This window comes from Cyanistes caeruleus, chromosome 11 (genome assembly GCF_971803275.1).
Source record: "Cyanistes caeruleus chromosome 11, bCyaCae1.hap1.1, whole genome shotgun sequence".
In the NCBI taxonomy this organism is placed as follows: Eukaryota; Metazoa; Chordata; class Aves; order Passeriformes; family Paridae; genus Cyanistes; species Cyanistes caeruleus.
In genome coordinates this window covers 20,233,794-20,257,032 of record NC_141711.1, presented here as the reverse complement: position 1 = coordinate 20,257,032, position 23,239 = coordinate 20,233,794, and the positions used below count along the sequence as shown (strand labels likewise).

The 23,239-nt window shown below is 45.0% G+C and overlaps 1 protein-coding gene across 27 annotated transcripts in view; it reads left to right on the top strand.

The window, feature by feature from the left end:
- WNK2 (WNK lysine deficient protein kinase 2) overlaps window positions 1-23,239 on the top strand; it is a 96,022-nt gene that overhangs the window by 16,958 nt on the left and 55,825 nt on the right. For all 27 annotated transcript variants that reach the window (XM_086846302.1, XM_086846301.1, XM_086846297.1 and 24 more), the window contains exons 2-4: window positions 16,922-17,094; window positions 18,065-18,285; window positions 21,353-21,510. In XM_086846302.1, the coding sequence (XP_086702428.1) occupies window positions 16,922-17,094; window positions 18,065-18,285; window positions 21,353-21,510 (552 nt within the window). The remainder of the gene's footprint in view (window positions 1-16,921; window positions 17,095-18,064; window positions 18,286-21,352; window positions 21,511-23,239) is intronic.

Genomic DNA, 23,239 nt, shown 5'->3' with positions numbered 1-23,239 from the left:
GTTGTGAACCATGAACTGTGCTCTCAAATGATGTTCCCCAACTTTATTGTACAAAATGTTGGGCACTTCCCTTGGATAACTGGCCACAGCTGTTGGTGCAAACCACTGTGTGCATCTCACTTCAAGAAAGATGTGGACTGGTCTTTCAGAATCCAGCACAGAGACATCTCAGCTGTGTGGCTGATAGTGAGAAAAGGTTTGTTTGAAGAATAGTGTCTGAAAAACAACTCAAACACTTTCTTAAAGGAGGAGTTGAGTGAATGAGTCTTCATGGCCGCCATGTACAGGCAAATAATTACTTAGAACATGTAGCTTTGTTGGGGGTTAGGTGTCCATCCTTTTGTTCCTTCTCCCCTACAGAATTTTCCCTATTAGTTGCAGGGAAACCTGGCTGCTGGTACTTTTTGGGTGCTTGAGAAGACAAATAGTTTGGCTGGGCACAGGGGGAAGGGGAGCAGGAAAAAGGGAGGGTGGGGGCAGCTGGGGGCTGGATGGTTTTCTCAGCTTCAGAGAGGCACACCCTTGGAGCTGTTGTTGCTTGGGGAAAGGAATTGGCCATGACCCAGACAGAGCTGCTGCTGCTTCTCCTGTGGGCCCCTGTACCCCCTGTCCTGCCGGGACGTGTGGCAGTGCCAGCCACCGCTGCAGAGCTGCTGATCCACCTCAGCCACCAGCCCAGGATCTCAGCTCATCCCTGCTGTTCCAGCCGGCTGTTCCTCAGAGCCCTGCAGGAGCACCAGGACTGCCCGCCCGAGGGGTTTGTGAAGCAAAGCCTCTCCTCCATCCCTTCCCGTCTCGGCCGAGAAAGCTGCCACGGGGTCCCTGGTTCTGTTTTCTTGCTAATGCTGTAGTTATTGTTGTTTGTTTGCCTGGTTATACTAGGAAATAACTGTTATTCCTATCCCCAGATCTCTGCCTGAAAACCCCTTGATTTCAGAATTATAATAATTTGGATGGAGGGGGTCTACATTTTCATTCCAAGAGAGGCTCCTGCCCTCCTTAGTAGACACCTGTCTTTGAAACCAAGACAAGGTTAGAGAACAGGGAGCAGCTAGGCATTGACAAATATTCCTTAGGCAGGCTCACTGGAGCTGTGTGCAGGTCTGTCAGGAATAGTTTAAAAATCATTGCAAGGGAGCAGGCTGGTGATATTTGCTGTCGACTTGCAGATCCACTTGCTGCAATTCTCTTGCTCTGTCCCGTGGCATTGGTCACACACTCAATGTCACAAGGTCTGCACTGACATTGATATGGCCTGTCCTGTGAGCACTGTTATTTCAACCAACACATGGATAATGTAAGTTTGTTTTCCTTTGGTAAGGAGCCAGTCTAAACTGAAGAGTCATCTCATCTTTAAAGTGAGATGTTGGCAAGTTGTGTTTGCATTTGTTTCATGAACAGGAGGTTGAACTGGTTTGAGATCACATAAGGCTTATGGTGCATAACTGCAAATAACAGCCAGTCAACAAAAACCATCCCTGTTCTGCAGAGGAGTCAGGCACCTGAGAGCAACAGGGATTGTCTGGGGCAGGGACTGCCCTGACAGTTGTCTTCAAAAAGGAAGAATGTGTCATGAAGGGCCAGAATGAGTAAATGAAAGGAGAACTTCGCTTCTAAAGCAAGGCTGGACCTCAGCTCAATTAGCCTGGCAAGCCAAGAGGTCTGTAATAACCATAGAAAGGCAAAGGCAGGGAAAAGGCGCTCTTAAGGAAGAGAGCTGTGAAGGCTAGAGGGTGAAGTTGGCTTGGGAAGGACTGGCTTCAAGCAAACTAAACAAGGAGGAGTAAAGATTTAGCACAGCTTTGCTTTAACAGTGACATGGCAAGAATTCTAATTGTTTTAGTATGAAGGTTGCTAAGTTTATGAACAAGATTGATTATCTGGCATGTCCTGCACTTGACCTTGGTTGTTCTCATGTAGGAGGCTTCCACAAGAAGCTCTTTCTTCTAAGACCTTGAGCTACTGCTTGTCTATTTTTGCAAAAATGTCCGGAAGATATTGTCAAAATTTTTAGGTTTCATCCAACACCTTGTACTAGTGCAAGATGGAAACTTAAAGTTTAAACCTCCCACACTTTAATTTGTAATTACATTTTTAAGTGCTTGTATTTGTTCTGAATTGTGAGGTTTTGCCTATTTTTTTTTAAAAGATCTGAAGTATCCTGAAGTTATGCCAAGTTTGCTCCTGCAGGAATCCTTGAGTTTTGAATGTACCAGTAAATACAAAGATTTCTGTTTTCCAGAAAGTGATTCCTATTTAAAAAGAAGCAGGAAAAAAAGGCTTTCTGCTGATGAGCCTTGGTGCCTCTAAGGCTGCGCATTTACACTTTTGTTTATAGGTTGGATTTTTGTTGGAGTTACTGGTGATGGCTGGAGGCTCAGAATCAGAAAACTCACCCAAGCATTTGATGCTGGTGGAGCCTTGAACTTGAGAGCAGAGATAAACTGATGTTTATGACTGATATTGGCTTATCCAGCAGGGGAAGTCTGGACTGGTTTTAAGCAGGATGTTGCTCAGCACAGGCAGAGTGTGTGACTTGCTCAGTGCGTGGAGATGTCCCCGTGCCTTGTGGTGCCCCATCAGCCGAGACACTGAAGCCTCAGAGCAAGGCAGGGTGCAGCATCAGTGCCTGGCCCTGGCTCTTGGGGCCATTCCTCTGGGATTCACCTTCCAGCCCAAAGGGATGGGGTCATATGTGAACTAATTTTGTCATCCTTACTTTATCAACCTTCATTTTTACAGCTGTGGCAGTGATGGTAGGGCGTTCCCAGTAGATGTTGGTGTTTCCTGCCATCTTTCTCATCTTGTTTTAAATAGCCTACTAGTAGTGATTCTTTTGCCTTTTTTTTTTAATGGCAGGGTTGAAAAAAGGTTTTCAGCCAGTGTTTCTACAACTTAATTTGCAAGGGTAACTGGACATCATAGAGAATCCTGCAGAATGAAGGAGCCTTATCTCGATACCTTTTAGAAATGCTGTGTCTGGGAACATTTGCCAGGGTCACATGTTTGTAAGAACACAATCTTCCCAAGGATGCTGCATGGAGTACCTTGCTGCCTTCTGCTCAGGATAATCTGGAAGAGTGGAGCTGGTACTGTCACAGCATACCTGGTGGGGTTTGGCTGTAGCAGAGGAAAAATGCAGCACTTCAATCTCAAAAGCAGTGAAGTCTTAATGTGTCATTTTCAGGTAAGGCTAAAACACTGAGGTTAATGCTTGTTTTTCCACAAAACCTCATCTCTTGAGAGTAGGTCTGTTCCTGGCTCAGTGTGTATTTAGTGAAGCAACCAAGTAAATAGACTAGAAGAAATCGTTGGTTATTAACTTAAGGTTGGTAAAGGGAGACAGTAGTAATAACAAAAGAGGAACTAATCTGATTTGTTGTAGTGGTAAATGAGCTCTAAATTGGTTACTGTATCATTATCATCGTTATGTTGAAGGGTTTTTTTTTTGTGGAATAATAGCACTTTATTGGAAGGATTATTAAATTTAATTATTACTGGTTTTACTAGGCATTATTTTAACACACAGTATGATTTCTATAAGGACACAGAGTGAGTGTGTGTTTGTCCTGCTCCCTTCCTGACTTTCTGTTACAGTAATATAATTGCTTTTCTTTCTTCTTGATATTGCCCTAAATGAAATGGAAATGGTGTTGCTGTTGTGGCCAAGGTTTACAGTTGTGAAGCATCTCATCAATCACACCTGCTTTGCTTCCAAATGTTTCCTTTGGCAAGAACATCTGTTGAGGAGAATAACATTATTCCCTAGGGCACCATTTTCCATATGCTCCCATTTCAGGATAAAATTAAACCAGTGGACCTTGACAGTGTTTTCACAACCAAAAATGGGTCCTTGTGCTTCTGTTAGTAGAACATGAGAAGTATTATTTAATAATGGCATGAATCACTTCCACTGGTGCTCTTCTGGAGAGTAGTGCTGGCTGGCTGTGAGTGGAATCGTTCCTTGGCACACGAAGCAGATGGTGTTTAGTCAGAGAAGTGTCGTATGTCCAATCTGGTGCAGCCTGGCTTGCTGACAGGGTAGTGGTTTGTGGAATGAAGAGCTTGGAGGTATGGTTACCACCAGGAGGAAGAAAACGGCTCTTGTGTATTTCCTGTGAGGCTAGAGCTGTCAAATGCCCAGATTTCCATGGGCATCTCCTCTTGATGAGTCTGTACATTTTGTGCAGGAAATTGAGGGCTCCCTGTGTGGTTGGCAGGGATCTGAGGTGAGTGGGCAGGCTGTGCTCAGCTCAAGTGTGGGCGTGTTAATTTAGTGTACGTGCACATTGAGTCCAGCCTGCTCTGGGCGATGACGCTCGCAGGGTGGGCTCAGACTGACATCTCTGCCTCTCTGGGGATGAACTTGTGTGCAGAAGAACAGCCCAGGTGGGTCCATTGATAGTGTGTGCACATGAGGTTAAACAGCTGCCAAATTGCACAGTGATTTAAGATAAAACAAAACCAAACCCTTTTGTTTAAGCTATGCTTTTTGAACTTTTTCAGCACCTCCCCCCAACTACACATCAGCATGAGCTGTGAAGAAAAGCACAAACTGCTATTCCTGACTTCAGCTGGATGTTCAGGTGGACTGAAACTGCTGTGTGTGCCTCATATTGGGTACAGTCCATGGCAAGCAAGCGTGGGGCCTTGGGTTTTAATGTGTCAGGGAGTTTTAAAAACAGCCCTGCCCTCTTATGTAAGCTTGTAAGGCATTTTCATGCCTTGTGGTATTTATCCTGGTGTCTTACCTGCATTTCCTCTGCAATATGCAAAAAGGATATGTTTTCTGCAAGGTCCTATCCTACAACCTTTCCTTTTCCCAGGGTGAGGCAGGTACTGGTGATACATGGTTAATCCACTGCTTGCTTTTCTTTCAGCCCACGCTGCAGACATCTGTGCTTTCATTTTTGTGTACAAGTACCATTTTCCCCAAGACTGCACAATAACTTGTTGACTGATGAAGCCCTTTCATGTACTCACCTGTCACTTTTCCTGAGGACTGTGGGAAACAGTCCCAGGATTTAAATTCCGTACAGTGAGCATCCATTACTGCTGTAAAAAAGTCTTACTCCAGTTGCAGGTTCTCTTTCACTAGTAATTAAGCTGTTGTTTCACAGCAGGAAAAAGCTTTTATTCTATGCAATCACAGGGACCTCAGAGAGATCAGCTTTGAAATCATAAGTGGGCATATTGATTGGTCTTTATTAATAGAAAAGCCTCTAAGGAGAGATGAAGTACCTGAATTTTGTAAAGTTAAAAAAAATAATAACAAAGCCTTTTAAAGTAGCATGGAAACTAGGCATAGTTCCCAGGTCATTGCTCCAGACTTCTAGTCATGTTTTTCATGATGCTGTACTTTGTATTTAAAAAGTTTTCCTGAGCAAAGAGATTCATCTTCAGAGAAAAAAAAGTAGTTATTTTTAAAAACTTTAGTGAAAATGTGTACCAGTAATGTTATTTATGGGTGGATGAACCATTTTAAGGTGCATTGAACCCAATGGTTCTTCAATCCTACATTTTGCTGGCAATGCAATTTTCTTTAAAAAAAACAAAAAAAAACCAAGTTCAAGCAATCAAATGAAGTGCTTGTTCACTCTAATTAATATGATATGTGTATGCACTACTTTTTTTCTTCAGATGTTTAGTTTGAAGAGATTTTAGTCTTTTTATTTAGTGAAACTGATAGAGGGCAAATCCTTCTGTTTGGCTGTGTGTGCCTGCAGTCAAACAGCAGCCGAATGGAAAGGATTTTTTGTTTGCATGTCAAGGTAGCCAAGAGCATTATCATCTTTATAGATCCCCCTCTTAAGGGGGTTGGTAAAGTCAGCTTTTGCATTTTTTTCCTGTCAGCTGAGAGGGAACAGAGAGTGGAAGGTTTCCCTGTGTTTTTCTAACATGTATTGGGTTTTATGAATGTAGAAAACAATATGTGATTAAATATACGACAAACCTTTTTTGACAAATAGTCTCTGCAAACACTATCTTCTTGCACTACTCCGCGAAATCTGAATATGAAGCTCAAACTACCAGGCAGTTCTATCCTATAACCCAGTTTTCCCATTTGAAAGCCTTTTGAGAATTCTTTAACCGTCTGGATCCTGGGCTGTATCAGCAGCTGGCTGGGAGAGGATTCTGATCCCCCTCTGGTGTGTTCAGGTGGGACATGGAGCACTGCACCCAGCTCTGGGGCTCTGCATGAGAGTGGTGGAGCTGCTGGAGTGATCCAGAGGAGACCTTGGAGCTGCTCCAGGGCTGGAACCCCTCTGCTCTGGAGCCAGGCTGGGAGAGCTGGGGGTGCTCACCTGGACAGGAGAAGGCTCCAGGGAGAGCTCAGAGCCCCTGCCAGGGCCTGAAGAGAGAGGGACTGAGGACAAGGGAAGGAGGGCCAGGACACAGGGAATGGTTTCCACTGCCAGAGGGCAGGGATGGATGGGATATGGGGATGGAATTGTTTCCTGGGAGGATGGGCAGGCCCTGGCACAGGTGCCCAGAGCAGCTGTGGCTGCCCCTGGATCCCTGGAAGTGTCCAAAGCCAGGCTGGACAGAGCTTGGAGCAGCCTGGGACAGTGGGAGGTGTCCATGGCCATGACTGGGGAAACAAGATGATCTTTAAGGTCCCTTCCAACCCAAACCATTCTGTGATTCTCTTCTTGAAATCCTTCAGAAAATTAAATGTAATGTTTCCTGATTATTCTTGCTTTCTGTAGAGTCTCTGTCCAATGCTGTTTGTTAAATACAGTCCACGTAATAATTCTTGCACCACATTATAAAATCAGTACTTCTGTAGGCCACAGATTTTAAATTACTAAACAGCTGTGATCAAGGAGTTTGAACACACCAACTCATAAGGAATGTGTCTGTGCCCACCACTTGGGAATCTGCAAGTACGAGACGGGGGTTGTTTTGGTTGGGTTTTTTTTGCTTATGCAGTCTTCAAATTCTTGTCATGATGGGCTGCAGGGACTCCTATCACTGAGCATCACTCACATTTGTTTAGATTTGGGGCTGCTGACTTTATGTTTTCATAGGTGGTGTCTAGCCAAGATTTGACCTTTCTTGTTTACATTTGATAACAGCCATTTGAATCAGTATTTCGGGCCTGTAGCCAAGGTCATGTGTCCTGTAACATAACTGGGACTGTAACAAAATGATTTCAAGTCACAAAGTAGCTCTGTGGTTGTCTGTCCAAGCCTCCTCTATGTACCTTGGTTTGTTAGAGTTTCTTCAGTGAATCTGGACATTCCTGACACTCAGAGAAGCTGTGCAACCCAAACTCCTCAGGCATGGTCAGCACTGCCCAGCTTTACTGCTTCTCACAGCCCATCCTTAAACCAGGGTCTGTGCTAAGGGCACTGTGCTCTCTGCTCTGGGAGCTGCTCTCCTTGGCAGGAGGCTACCCCAGGCTCTGCAGGGATCAGTCCATGGCCAGGCTGCCTGTCCTGCCCCTGTGCTGCATCCCTGGCCCTGCAGGGATCAGTCCATGGGGCCAGGCTGCCTGTCCTGCCCCTGTGCTGCATCCCTGGCCCTGCAGGGATCAGTCCATGGGGCCAGGCTGGCTGTCCTGCCCCTGTGCTGCATCCCTGGCCCTGCAGGGATCAGTCCATGGGGCCAGGCTGGCTGTCCTGCCCCTGTGCTGCATCCCTGGCCCTGCAGGGATCAGTCCATGGCCAGGCTGGCTGTCCTGCCCCTGTGCTGCATCCCTGGCCCTGCAGGGATCAGTCCATGGCTAGGCTGCCTGTCCTGCCCCTGTGCTGCATCCCTGGCCCTGCAGGGATCAGTCCATGGCCAGGCTGGCTGTCCTGCCCCAGCATTGTTGGGCTGCTCACACACACAGTTTACACAAGAAGCTCAGACCCTCTTTGCGACCTGTCACCTTTATGCTGCAACACTCTCCTAATTCCTTCTAAAGTGCAGCATTTGTTACTAGCAATGAGCTTTTTTCCCCACAGTTCTTTGTAAAAATGCAAATCACTTTGTTAGAATAAAACCTGAGCCATGTAAAACCTCATGAAAAGTCCTCAAGGACATGTATTTTTATTGCTTACCCAATTTTTAATTAATTTATATAAATAGATATTTTCTGTTTCATTATAATTCTTAATGTGAAGCAAATGCATTGCAGATATCTGAGTTTATTATGTCAATGTTATTATATTTATCAGCCCAAACATACAATCTCCTTGGAAAATAGCCCAGATCTGTTTCTCACATACCCATGTTGATGTTACCCTTTCATGCCTTGCTGTCCAAGGGATGGGGAGTTCAATTTTTTACTATTAGTGTGTTTTAGTTGACAAGCTCCTGTTATTCTTTTGAGCAGAGCTATAGAATGTCAAGCTTTGCAGGAGGGAAAAGCAAGAAAAAGGAACTATTTTGTTACAGATGGGATGCTTTCAGCTTAATTCCTAACCATTATGGGAGACTGTGATGAATGGATCCTGTCTGGGAGTGCAGCATTTGCCTTGGAGTGTTTTCTAACAGGTTGTCAAGTGGTGTTAGGAATGCACCAGAAGTGACAGCTCCTTTCAGCACTTAGAAAGGTTCACAAGGAAGACATTTCCAAACTCCAGACACACAGCTCTGTTAAATATTTAGGAGCTGGGATACCCCAATCTGAAGAGTGGCTTTGTGACAGCGAAAGATCCCTCTCCTTACTTTCCCAGAGCTTTGCAAGCATTCCTGCAAGGAATGCTTGTCCATTCTCTTGAGTTGTTATAGCAGTTGGGCTTTTTCCTTCGTTTCCACGTTGCATTCTTCCCACTCATGTTTTCTTCTGAATTTTACCTCCAGCAGCAGCAGTGAGCAGTTGGTCCTTTCTTGCTTCGTGCTGTGGAGCAGGGCTGGAACAAGAGCAGAGTGTTCCTGGAGCAGCTTCAGGGCCTCTGAGGCTCATGACTTTTCAGCTGCAGGAGTTTATAGAATCATGGAATCACAGGATGGTTTGGGTTAGAAGGGACCTTAAAGCTCATCCTGTTCCACCCCTGCCATAGGCAGGGACACCTTCCATTAGACAGATCACTCTAAGACTTGTCCAGGCTGGCTTTGGACATTTTCTGGGAAGTGGGTATTTGCAATTATATGGCCCTCTCCAAGGATGTGTTTTTCAAAACAAAGAGCAAATTATTTTAAAGGAATATTTTCCTGTATTTCCCCTCAAAGGTCCCTAGCTAAAACTAGAAGCAGGTTTGGATGAGAAGAGCTCTTGATTCTGCTGGTTAGTGTGCTGCTCTTGCATAGATCTCCAGGGTGCACTGAGGAACTCCTTATCCTTTTTCTGTGTGTGTTAGAAATGCAAAATGTGGGCACAGAAGCATTAAATGACTTGGTGTAGGAGGCTCAGAAGGCCACAGTGTGAGGGAAGAACTGAGAAAGTTTTTATCCAGGATCCACTGAGCCACTGTTAGAGTTTAGATTAAGATCTGTGCAAAGACCCATCACTTTTCTGTTTTCTAGCTGTTTTACATTCCTGTCCCTCAGTATAATTAAGTCCAGCATGTCTGTATAAAGACACATATGATCTTGGTCAGTCTTGAATGTTTTGTGGAAACAGGGATGTGAGAAGTTCTGAGATGTTGAACTCGCTCTGAAGGCTGCGTGGGCAAGTGTTCCATGCTTGCCTGGCACCAGGACAGCTCTTAACTGGGAGCAAGATAAAATATGTCCAGCTCAATAAGGCTCCAGTCATTGTGGTGATAAAAGATGTGGATGGTACAAGATGTTCTCCTGCACAGAGAGCTCGAGGTGGCTGCTGCAGCTCTGGCTAGTGAGACTGATGATGGTGATGATGAAAAACCTCATTGTGGTTTGCAGCTTCCTCCTGAGGGACCAGGCACTGATCTCATCCCTGTGGTGACCAGTGATAGGACCTGAGTGACCAGCATGGAGTTGTGCCAGGGCAGGGTTAGGTTAGATACCAGGGAAAGGTTCTCCCCCAGAGCATGGTCAGGCACTGAACAACCTCCCCAGGGAATGGGCACGGCCCCAGGGGCTGCCAGAGCTCCAGGAACGTCTGAACACCGCTTCCAGGGGTGCCCAGGGTGGGATTCTTGGGGTGTCTGTTCAGGCCCAGGGTTGGATTCAACAACCCTTGTGGGTTCTTCCCAACTCAGGGGATTCTGTGGTTCTGTGACCAAGGGGATCTCCTCATGCTCAGTGCTCTCCTGGGCTCAGCACAGAATCACAGGAGAAATGGCTTTTTAGTGCTGCTTTTATGTGACACAAGGTGATTTTGTTAGAAGACTGGTCACATTAGAGGTATGTTCATGGCTGTGTAAGAAAGATGATTTGAGGAACTCTGAAGTTCTCACCTACAGTTTACTCCATCTGTCTGGTTTGGTGGGGAATCTTGGGGTGTTTTGTGGGATTGTGGTGGTTTTCTTACTAATTTGAACTTCTTTGAGGTAGTTTCCTAAAATAAATGTAATTAGTGTGTAACTGAAGACAAGCCACCCTTCAGGGATGTCATCACAAAGCCTGAAGGGCTGTTCCATGGGAATCTTCTAGGATTGCTAAGGCTGCCTAACCTGAGGTTCACTGACAAATCCAACACAGTCCAAGGGCTTTATTTAGGAGGCAGAAAATACATATTCTACTTTGCATCCTGCCACTGAGGGGAGTGGGAAACAGGGGAGTGAGAGAAAGCAGTGTTTGGCTTGGCAAATCTCACTATGGGGAACCAAACTGGGGAGTACCATTCCTAAACCATGATCTCAGACCAGCTGAGCATCCTAAGCCTGCTTAGGGCTCCTGGTGAACTATGATTAATTCACTGGTAGGAATATTTCACTTTAAGAGTGTTCTACAGAGTGAAATATGCAATTGTTAGATGGTAACAATAATGGGATGAAAAGGCTGTTTTCTTGTTAGAAAGGCAGGATTGAATGCTGCCCCAAGATTAAATTTGCCAGAGCAAAGCTAAATCAGACTGCTTGTTCTGGTAATTCTTTGTGCCAAGTTTTGTTGGTGAAGCTCATTGGCCAAGGGAGCATTAACATCTGCACACTGTTTGGTAACACTGGGGAAATAACAACAGTTTTGGTGCCTCCTGCCAGGCTGCAGAGGATGGTAGGGCTTCTCTGGCAAGGTCTCTGCTGGGCAAGGGGTGGCATCTCTAGGAAAAATACCATGTCTGTGTAGCAAACACACAGCAAAGAGAATCATAGAATCCTTGACTTGGTTTGAGTTGGAAGTGACCTCAGAGATCATCTTCCAACCCCCATGACTTGCCACCAGACCAGAAAATACAAGGGGATTCCATGCCTATACAATAAGTTCATTTGCAAACTGCCCTCAGAAGGGAGGTGTGATGGCAGAAGCCCACGAGCACTCTGCCCTGGGCTGGTGCTGACAGATTTAATGCTCACAGCACACCAGGAAGCTCAGCCCTTCAAGGGCAGTGGATTCTCTCTGGCTCCCTCCCCCTCATTTCCACCTCTCTGAAGGTGATTTTTTTTAGGCAGCAGCACTGAATTGTCTCTGTCCTGCTGTGGGCCAGCCTGTGATTGAGCCTCCAAGGGATGGCTGGAGCATCCCTCCTGTGCTGACAAGTCCAGCACTGCAATGAGGGTCATTTTCCTGCCCAGTTACTGTGTGTGTGGGTTTTGGGAAGTAGGTGAAGCAAAACCCTTTTTAAAAACACAACCAATTGTTGCTTAAACTCCAGTGGATGCTGGACTCAGAAGGGATTCCAAAGAAACACCAGATTCTCATGACATGCCTGAAGTGGTTTTTTTGTGATTAGGGCTTTTTCCTTTCAGAGGGGATCTGGTGTTGTGGAGCTTTTCTTACACATTGATTTCAGAGTTTCCTTTGAAAAAGGTGTTTTGTGAGGCAAGTAAGAACTGTTTTGGTATTTCATCTGCAATCACAAGGTTATGTGGAGCCTGTGAAGCACTGGTAATTAAGGAAGTTAAGGAGGTGCTACCTGAAATTAATTTAATTGCTCGTGACAAGAACTTTTTTTGTTTAAGCATGGACTGTCATGATGTGGTTATGTTGGGAGGTTTTCACCTGTAAAACACACTCTGCCCACGGTGTTGGGAGGTTTTAATTTTTAAAACACGTGCTCTGTCCGTGGTGTTGTGTTTCTTGGGTGTGTTTGTGGCTCTTGGGGATTGGAGATTTGGGGTATTGACTCCCCTTCCTCCTGCCCTTGCAGGATGAGCTGCTCAAGTTCTGAGGTTCAACATAAGATGTGAATCCCAGTGTTCCTCTGCTGTAAGGCTTTGAGATGTGCCTTAATCAATTTAGAAAGCAGCGAGCTATGATTGCATCCAGCAAAAAAGCCCACTCAGCCTCTTCTGCTGTGCCAAATTTAGCCATAAAGGTCTGAAATAAACTCCTAATTTTCCATAGATTTCTAGCAATGACTCAGGAAAGTAAGTAAATCTTCCTTAGCCTGTTCCATAGCTCCTGTTCACTGAATTGTGAGTATCCATGGGGACAGGGACTGCTTTTATGCCTTTGGAAAATGAGTTCCCCTTGGGAAACCCCCCTGCGCTTCAGTAGCGCTGCTGACAAATAGCAGGCTGTAACTTCACTGAGGGTGACTGGCTGAAGAAGAATGTTGGCTGGATTCTGATACAGAATGAAGCTGTAAAAATTTTTTTTTCTTGATCTGCAAGTTGTCTGATGGCGTCTGCTGTTTGTTCACAGGGAAGGGATTTTATCCTTTAGGATTGCTTTGAGTGATAAGTGCTTATAAGTGAGTGTAGGGTGTCTGAATGAAAGGTCCTGTATGCTATTAAACATTTATGGCATAGGCAGGATGATACTAAAGACATAGGGCTGGTACATGACAGCAGAACTGTGCTCCTGTCTATAAATCCATGGGAAGCTACAGACAGTTCCACAGGAGACAGCTGGCAGTGGATCCCGTGGCTGATTTCACACGTGAGGCCGTCTCTGATTAGAAGAGCAGCTGAAGTGCATGAGCAAAAATACATAGTTGGAATGCAGATGTGAAAATGGAATGATCTGAACAGATGTTCATTCTGTCAATGTAGGGATTTGATTTCTGTCCCTGGGTCAGAAGTGCCTCTGGTTTTTCTTCATCACCAGTGTGGGTCAGGCTTCTGTGTGATGGACATGACTCCTGCCCTTGTTTCTGACCTGATGCTCCTACTTGCCTTACAGTCAGGCCTGTGTCTGTTCAAAATGAGACAAAGTTAAATAGCTGTCAGTAAATGCAGCTATGTCACTTTGAGAATTTAAAAGCAAAACACAAAATTCTTAAGAAAACAGTATTTATAGGCTAGCTGGACACAGAAATCCTTAGGCTAGGAAGTAGGTAAGATATCCAAGTGTTTAAAGTAATTTAAAATTTTTTAACATTTGTGAAAATTCAAGACTTTAAAAGGAGAAAATAAAAAAATCTGTGAAACTGCAAAGCAGTGCAACTTTCTAGTTAGCAACAGCTGTGCTCCAGACCCTGCTCCTATATGGCTCTACGCATTGAATGTAAAAAAATTATGTAGTCTTTGTAAGAACCCCTTTCTTCATGGTGGGGGGATGGAGTTGATTCCCAAATCTGTTTGCTCCTTGCAAAGAATTAGGCAAGAAATTGCCCCCAGACAAGCTATTGACCTCGTTTGTTAATCTTGGAAATCTCCTGAAGGCTCAGGTGAAAGCCAGTCTCCTGCTTGTATAATTTTCAGATCCTTAGTCAGAGCCCATATGTTATAACCTGGAGGAAATGATGCTTGGGGATGACTAACTGAACATGTTCCTGCTGTTAATTTGGGTGCCATTCCAGAAATTTAATTTGTAAGTTTTCCCTTTCCTTTTGTTAACACCTTTACTTACTAATTCCTGTCTTTGCTGTTGTTCCCCATAAGGAACTTAATGAAGGGATAAATTTTATATTAACAGAGAGATGCATTTTTTTGCCCTGGCTGTGATGAATAGGGAGAAGCAGAGAACATACATGTGTTGGATTAGCAGAAATTTGATTATAGATAGGGTATTTATTTGTATCTTCCTGTTGCAAATATCATATTAATCCAGTTTAAATGAGAGTGGGATTTACCAGGATTGAGGCTGTAAAGTGCAAATTGGAAATTCATGGAATCACAGAAAGGTTTGTGTTGGAAGGGACCTTAAATGCCATCTTGTCCATGAACACCTTGCACTATCCCAGGCTGCTCCAAGCCCTGTCCAGCCTGGCATTGGACACTTCCAGGGATCCAGGGGCAGCCACAGCTGCTTTGGGCACCTGTGCCAGGGCCTGCCCACCCTCACAGGGCAGAATTTCCTCCTCATACCCAGATGATCTTTAGGGCCCCTTCCAACCCAAACTGTTCCATGAGTCCATTACCACCTCTCTTTGTCATGACCTTTCCAAACCATCCTGTTCTCTATCTTGAAATGTAATGCCTGGAGGTTGTTTCAGGCTTATACATACCCTTAGCTTCAGGATGAGGACGTTTTGCCTTGTGTGCATTATCCGATGGGGAATGAGTGTCTGTGACCCCAGTGAAGGTTTCTGGGGTTTGGATTAAACCCTGAGTGAGTCATGCAGTTAAACAGGTGTTTCTGCTGCTTCAGAGTAGAAAACACTTTGACCCTTAAGCCCTTTCAGAATCAGCTTATGTTTTCACCAGCGACTCAAGTGTCAGGTTCAGCCTGGAGGAATTTAGAGGAGGCTGCTTGAGCCCTGACAGCACCAGAGGCCCCTCCCGTGGTGGAGACTGCAGCCACAGGAGTGTCCGCTCTGCCCTGGCCCTCACCTTGCCTCTCCAGCTGGAAAACAATGCTCAGATATCAATCTGATGAAAGAAAAAAAACCAGATTTACAGTTGGGTTTTTTTCTACTGTAATTACAAATAAAACACACATTTGCCTTCCAGAATCACTAGGTTGCAGTTGCCAAAACAACACTGCTCTTAATATGTAGAATATACAGAATATGGTTGTCTGCTGAAGGCCAGTTTTAAAAGTTACTAATAAAGTAGCAGCGGAAAAGTTCTCATGGTACTCAGAAACCTGGAAATGAGAGTTAATACCTATGGTATTATTATTTTTTTCTTTTTTTTTAATTGGAAAGTAATTGCAAATCTGCTGGATCTGTGTGGCCATCTTTCCTTTTCTCTGCCAGCTCCCACTCTGCTCTTCCTGCCTTGCACAGGGACTTGCTCCTTCTCCTTCCTAACAGCAGTGTGTCTGATTTATTCTACAGGTTTTAAATTAGAAGGAAGCTCAGCAGTAGGGAAGGAGTGATGGATTTGAGAGCAATTCTGTGGCTCCTCTTGCCTGACTCGTTAGACAGCCTGGTTTTTTGTTGGGTATTTTTTGGGTTTTTTTGCTTTAGAGAAAAGGCAGCTGGTGCAGAGCAGCAGAGGGGCTGCCTGGCTGGGCTGTGGGTGTTCTGGGTGTGCCTGTCCCTGTGGGGATGGCTGGCTCTGGCTGCTCTGGGCACCAGACCAGGTCACCACGGTCATCCTGCCCTGCCCAGCCCCAGGGCTGCTGCTGCTTGGGCAGTGTTTGGTCTGATGTTGCTCCATGGATCTCAGAGGGAACAGAGAACGCCCTGAACAAGCCCCAGAACTGATGGAAACTCTCCCCCCATGCACACACAGCACTGTGGCACAGTTTTGTCATCCACCAAGAGCCAAATCATGCTTCCAACCCTGTGTTTCCTCTGATGGTCTCCGTGTGAAGCTGACACGTTTGTAGCCATGGGAATTCTCATTCCCATCTTGAACTGTCTGGGCTTGTGGTGAGGGCAGGCTGTGGAAATGGCAGTGGCTGATCCTTTCGCATCTTGGCTACAAGTCAGCTGTGTTCCCATTTAATTCACTGCGTGTACACAGGAGGGCAGCTTGTATAGGCATGCCTAAGTGACTTGAGAAAAGGAAGAAGTCTGAGGTTTAAATATGAACTAATTCATCTTGGTGATTGGTGATCCTTTGGCTTCCTGAGTAAGAGTACCTTCTAAAGATCCCAAAAGCTCAGTTTCTAGGGCAGGGGTGCGCAATGCTTTGGCCAAGGGGGGAAGACCAGGCAGGCATGATGGTGGGATCTGGGGTGGAACTCCCCTGCTGTTCTGTTTCATCGTCCTAAGAGGATGGAGCGAGTGTCCAGGCTGCCTGTTGGAGGTCTCCATGTGCTGCGGGGGGCCAGGCACCCCTGGAGCTTCTCCTGAGCTATGGGAGGGGCAGAGGGGCTCTGTGTGCTCTGGGCAGGGTCTCATCACAGCCCAGAGCTTGTGGGAAATGCCCTGAAATTCTCTGGGAAAACTGGAGTAGTAGAACATGACATTTTCACATTTCTAATCTAAAGGATTTCTGTGCATATGCAGCCTATGGAGGAAGCTGAAGGACAGCTAGAAACACTTCCTTTACCAAAAAGAAGGGAAAAGTTTGTAAAATGAAGCAGAACAGCAAACACATAGAGAAATGGATGTGTTTGGGTTTTTTGGAAGATGACATGGTTTTTATTTAGTCTGAGGTAAAAAGGATGGGCTGTAGAGCCTAGTGTGGTGAGCAGGGACCTCAGCTGGTGCTCTGTGCCAGAGCATCTCAGGAGCAGCTGAGGGCAGTGGGACCCATCCTGGCTGTGAGAACATCTGGACCTGGAAATGACATCCTGTGGCTATTAATCCTTTGGATAAGGAGCCTCACAACACCCAAACATGAAGAAATAGCAGAGGGTTGGTCCATCATGCCACGGGTGTGTTCATGGGTGCCTGAAATATTAGTGCTGTCATGAGCATGGCATAGCACAGGCATCTCTTTGTCTTCCTGATACTGGATTTAGGCCGAGTGCCCTAGTTCATACACGCTGCTGCTCTCTTACATAAAAGATTTTATAATTGCTCTTGACACAAGCATAAAACAAATTGAAAATTCTGAACGCCCTGGCAGTGCAAAGCCTTTATTTTTGTCCGTCACTAATAATAATGTCTCATTTTGGCTTATAGGACAGAAAACTCACAAAAGTAGAGAGGCAGAGATTTAAAGAGGAAGCAGAAATGTTGAAGGGTCTGCAGCATCCAAACATTGTGAGGTTTTATGACTTCTGGGAATCCTGTGCAAAAGGCAAAAGATGCATCGTGCTGGTTACCGAGCTGATGACCTCTGGAACGCTGAAGACGTAAGTACTGCGCTCCTGGCAAGGGGCTAAGAATAGCAGCAGGCATTTATAGAAAAATCCTACTTTTGTATGCTGAAAAAAGCCATCTCCAGATAAAAGCAAAAAATGGAGCTGTTCTCTGGTGTCTGTCATTTGTCCCCACATTTGAACTGCAGTTATTTGACAGGCAGAATTTTGGCCTCCATCTCTTTCTGCCTGCTTCCCTGTTTCGGTTATGCAACTCGAGGCTGTTCTCTGGCGTGTTTCATCTTCCGCCTGTGACGTTTGCATTTGTCAGGGTGTGTTTTGTGCTTGCTTTTGTGCTTGTATTTGCATGTTTTGTTAGGGAATTCAAATGGAACAGCACTTGAATGGTAGAATCTCTGAGAAGCTGAAGGTGCTCTGGGTTATCTCCTAAACAATATTAATTAATAGCTCTGGTACTGACAGTCTTGTTAAGGTTGATATAAAGCAGTTGGCATGGATTCAGGAACAGATTTTCAGCCCCAATGGGAGCAGTACTCAGCCAGTGTGCTACTCTGCCAGTGCATTAGCAGGCCCTGCATCTTCCCCAAACGTCCCCTCCCAGCCAGCCCTTCAGGTAAATGGAAGGAAATGCAGGTGCATGGTAACAAGGTCCAAGTCTTGTGGTTAAAATTAAACTTCAGTATTCTTCTGATTTGAAATATGTGAACATATTCTAAAGATGTTCTCTCCATGAAATGAATTGCTGAACTATTAGACTTCAAAATATTTGGTTGTATTTGCCCCAAAAATGCTTATTATCGTCTTCTCTAAAACTGAATGCTCTAATTCCTCCTTTCAAAAGATTTGTTTCATTTGATTTTGGGATATTTCTGTGCTGCTCTTGTGGCATCTAGTAAGGGGCTTTTATCCACAATGGTCTTTCAGCTGTTAAAGCCCTTCAAATCCCTAATAAACTTTTTTTCATTTCCTTTATACCCACTTGTGTGTGTGTGTTGTGTTCTAGGTATCTGAAGAGATTTAAAGTGATGAAACCTAAAGTCCTGCGGAGTTGGTGTCGGCAGATCCTGAAGGGTCTTCTTTTCTTACACACAAGAACTCCACCAATAATTCACAGAGACTTGAAATGTGATAATATTTTTATTACTGGACCAACTGGATCTGTGAAAATAGGAGACTTGGGTCTGGCAACACTCAAGAGAGCTTCGTTTGCCAAAAGTGTCATAGGTAATGCTCCTGTTCTCCTTGGCTTTCCTCGGTCAGTATCGTGGCTGTCTATTTAACATCTTCCTTTCCCATTTTGCATTAGTGGTTTTTAAGTTGCAGATTGGTAATTAGAGGTTAAAATGGGTTTGGGACTGTTGCCTTTATACCACTATAAAAATGGGAATCACTAGGTAATGGTATCATAACTTCCTCTTCTCCTTCCTCCTGTATCATCCTTAATTCGTACCAAGCCCAGTACCAGTGAACTCAAAACAACAGAAATTTCAAATATGGGCTTGGCTGCTGTGGGTCTGCTTAACCTCACTGATTTAAGTGAACTCATGTTTGTTTACATTTGTTAAGATTCTCAAGTTTTTAACTTCTAGTAACTGGTGTTTTTCTCTGTTGAGGGTCAGTATTCAAATAATTTTTTTGCAGGTTAACAATTGTTCATGGGACATAATGGAATAATATCAGTAATAACAGTACTGGGAATAATATAATACCAATATTGGGACTAATTCCAGAAGTACCAATACTGGGAATAATAACAGTAATACCAATAATGGGAATATATCCGTAGTACCAATACAAGGACTAACATCAGTAATACCAGTATTGGTAAGAATATTAGTAATACCCATACAGACTTTTTAAAATCAGTTGAGAACAGAACACCATCAAAATGCACTCATGTCTGAAAGGAATTTGATAGTGGAAGGGCTGCAGGATGCTGGCAAAGTGTCTGCATTTATTTTGGCAATAAAACTGAGCTTATAATTTTCATGAGTAGTACTGCTCCAAGGAGAGAATTAAGGAGCCTTGGAAACGCTGGTGATGAGTAATGCTGCACCCTCTGCAGAGGGAGTAGCTCTAAAGGCATATCAGTAGCTGCATTTCACGTTGGCTGGAAGGGATGAAGTCAGCACCTTGCAGTGTCTCTGCAGGAGCCCAGCCAGGGCAAACCTGCTCCTGCCAAGAGCAGCTTCACGTTCAGCTGGGCTGTTATGTTGAAGGATGCTTGTAGGTATTCCTTTCCACCCCAAGGAATGGGAGGGAAATGTCATTTTTGTCCTGCTTTGGAATGGTGCCAAGTATTCCATTTGCTTCTTAGACTATTGCAATCACTTTTTCAGATTTGTTTTAAATGCTCTGTAATTCATGAGATTCAGTCCTGCTCCTGAGTTGTGTTCCTCCTAAAACAAGGCAGCAGCTCCAAAATAATTCCCTGTGGCAGCTGTTAACCCTTTCTGAGCATCAATCTGTGCCTTGGTGAGAGCTGGAACAAAAACCCAGAGAGAGGGACTACTCTGAGCCTCCATGACATGGCTCTGGCTGATTTGCTAAGGCTGGAGGAACGAGGTACCTTTGAAGGAACATAAACAAGGGAAGACATCAGTCTTGAATTTTGCACAATTGATTTTACAGAAATGCTTGTTCATGAGCTAGGTCTAATCTACTTCAGAAAAAGCAGACACTAATTTTGAGGGTTGTCCTTTATGTTGCCATTTTAAAAGAGTACAGAACAAGTCAGGGAATCCTAGAATGGTTTGGATTGGATCATCTTGTCTGCCATGGCTGGAACACTTTCTGCTATCCCAGGTTGCTCCAAGATCCATCCATCCTGGCCTGGGGCACCTCCAGGGATGGGGTTCCCTCAGTTTCTTTAGAGACTTGGGTGATGGCTTGTAACTGGAGGAAGAGAGATTTAAACTGGATATTAGGAGCAAACATTACTGTGAGGGTGGGCAGGCCCTGGCACAGGTGCCCAGAGCAGCTGTGGCTGCCCCTGGATCCCTGGCAGTGCCCAAGGCCAGGCTGGACAGGGCTTGGAGCAGCCTGGGACAGTGGGAGGTGTCCCTGCCTGGGGCAGGGGGTGGATGAGATGATCTTTAAGGTACCTTCCAATCCAAACCATCCTGCCATAGCCTGAACTGTTTTTTCTAATTCTACGTTACTTTAATTACAGTTGTGTTTTTGCTGCTGATTAGTGATGACATAACCAAGTACTGATGGGATCTGCCAGGGCTGGGGACAGTTTGGGTGCTGAGCCTGGGCAGGCAGAGTTTATCTTGGTTGTTCTCATGGTCCAAGACCTGGCACTCTCTTTTTGGCATCCCAACAGCTTGCTTCTACTGTCCCTTGATACACCATTGCATTGATCTCTCTTCCTTCATCTTTTCTATGTAGAAAGGAAATAAACTTGTCATTACTCCTAAGCATGCATTACAGTATGAGATACAGTTCCTGGAATTAATTAGCCAAGTATTAATATATAAATAATTATTAAAATATATATTAATAATTATTAACATATATGGTTTTATATATTTGCTTTATAAGCCCCTCCCTTTCTGAGTAGTTTGCAGAGCAAATGTTGCAGGTGTTGGAAGTTGCTGCTTGTCCCCAAGCTGCAGCTCCCAGTGCCTCACTTCGTATTTACCCAGTTGCATCAGATTCCCAGCCCCTTAATCCCTATTGAGTAGGACCTTGTTCTGTGAGTAGCCTCATTGATTTGTCCCACTAAACCAGTGACAGAATTAGGTTTGATGTTTTGTGCATGACTCTGTAGGTGATTTGTGATACTACTGGCTTTCAAAGTGTTGTCTGCCTGCTGGTGGTTACTCTGTATCTCTGGAGGAAACAAAAAAAATGCAAATTTGCAGTGAGAAAAACAAGAGTGAAGTTTCTCTTCTCCCCTTTTCACCTCCCCAGCCCTGTGCACATCCTTCTCTCCAGCCAGCCAGAAACCATTCTATCACTTCAGTATAGGCAGGAAATGAACCATAGCTCATTTTCTTCTTAATTTTTGAAATTTTTCATTCTTTTTCTTCCCCTTCCTCCCTGCCCTGCTTCCCCTCCACCCTGCTTCCCCCCTGTGGGTTATTGTCAGCAAGCCATGGGCATGGAAGTGCATACATCGATCTTGGATTTCTTCCCTGGGGGATGCTTGAGCTCTTCTGAAATGATCTTGCATGCACCTATACACAGTTGTACTGGGCACTCTTCTTAAAGGTGAAAAAGCTTGTGGTTAAAGCCATTTAGACTCCTGTAAAAAATCAGCATTTCTCTTTGTGTGTCTGTGTAGGCACACCAGAATTCATGGCCCCGGAGATGTATGAGGAACACTACGATGAATCTGTGGATGTCTACGCGTTTGGAATGTGCATGCTGGAAATGGCTACCTCAGAATACCCTTACTCAGAATGCCAGAATGCTGCTCAAATCTACCGAAAAGTAACCTGTGTGAGTACATGTCCTTGACTGCTGTTGGGTCTTGTCATTGGAAGGTTCAAAAGCATATTTTGATGAGGTGTCAGTGCTGCTGAGTGTATACTGTGTTGTAGAAGTTGAGGTATCTGAGCTCTGGGTTACACAAAGCTGTTTCAGGCTTGTGTAAGCTTACAGCTCTACACTTGGAGTGTGTTTGACTGGGTGCAGCTGCATCAAATATTTTCAGTAATCTCTGTCATTGATTTTATCTCCATGGGCCACAAATACAGCCCAAGGTACTGATGCTCAGTAGTTTAACTCCTCTTAGAGTGTTGCTTTCAACCCAGAGCCACTTGGAAATAATTTAAACCCCACAAAAGGCCTCAGAAACTGCTGAGCAGTGCAGTTATCTTCATCCTGTGGCTGTAGCAGCCTCCATGGTGTTGCAGGGAGGTGAGTGTGTGCAGCCATGGATGTGCTGGCTGCTGACCATGCTGCAGCTTCTCAGAGACTGGGAATGGATTTGATGGCTGGGGGAGTTCCTTGCCTTTGTCCTTGTTATTCATGGCCAGGTGGGGCAGGGCTTGGAGCTACCTGGTCTAGTGGAAGGTGTCTCTGCCCATTGCAGGGAGGTTGGGATAAGGTACCTCCCAACCCAAGCCATCCTGTGATTCTGTGAACCTAGAGCCACATGGCTACTCCATGTTGTTATTCCATGGTTCTTTATCACAGTGTTTATTACCTTTGGCACGAGGGATGTTGGCTCTGTTTTGGTCCTTCAGATATGGCCTCAATACAACCAGTGTGGGCAGCTTAGGGGACACCTCCTGGGGCTCTAGAGCTTCACAGAGTGGCTGCAAGAGGCCCTTCTGATTTTAGGCTCTGTAGCCTCATGTCCTGAGTGTGAGACTGTTCAGGTACCCAGTCCCAGAGTGGGAGCTGGTGTTACTGGGAATGTGTGTGTGCACCTGCAGCCACGGAGAGCATCGAGCTCTTCATTGCACCACGTACCCACAGAAGCTCTGTGCACACCTCACAGCCATCTGGAATATTGGTAATTAAGACTTTGCAAGGCTCCTAAGCCTCGTGTATCAAAGCAATATCCAAGATGGCAAAGAATAATTATTAATCAGAGGATTCCTAATTAGATGTTATATTTCAATTTTTAGACTTAAGTAGCCATTTTTTAAACACTGATTAAAGCCTGAGCCAACTCATTTTTATGGCAGCAACCTTTACACAGCTCAGAATTAGATGGTAAATTATTATAGTTTTGTAAAACTGGCTTTATACTGGCAGCTTCAGAGAGGTGGGAGATGTTGATTATCACACAGAACAAGCAATGGCAGAGAAGCTGTTGAAAGGTCATTGTAAAGGGGTATTTTTGAAGCAGAAGTGTCTGGCAGGGAAAGCTGAAGACAAAAGCAATGAGGTACCAGCAGAGGTACCTGATGCAGGTACCATCACCCACACAGACAGAGGGTGTGAGGTTTTCATCTGAATTTGGGGTAGTAGCAGTGGGAGCAAAGGCACCAGGATTCCTTAGATGGCAAAAATTGGCATTCCTGTTTTTCCAAGGAAAGGGTTAACCAGCTGCCTGTGGAGTGGAGAAAGCCCTGTCAAATGCCATGAGCTGCACAACTGTCAGGCAGGAAGGAGGAGCAGGGGGTGGACCTCTGCAGTGAGGGTGCAGGAGGAGCCTCACCCTGGGGGAGATCCTCTGTCCCAGGAGGAACTTTCTGGTGGGCTCAGTATCTTCTCT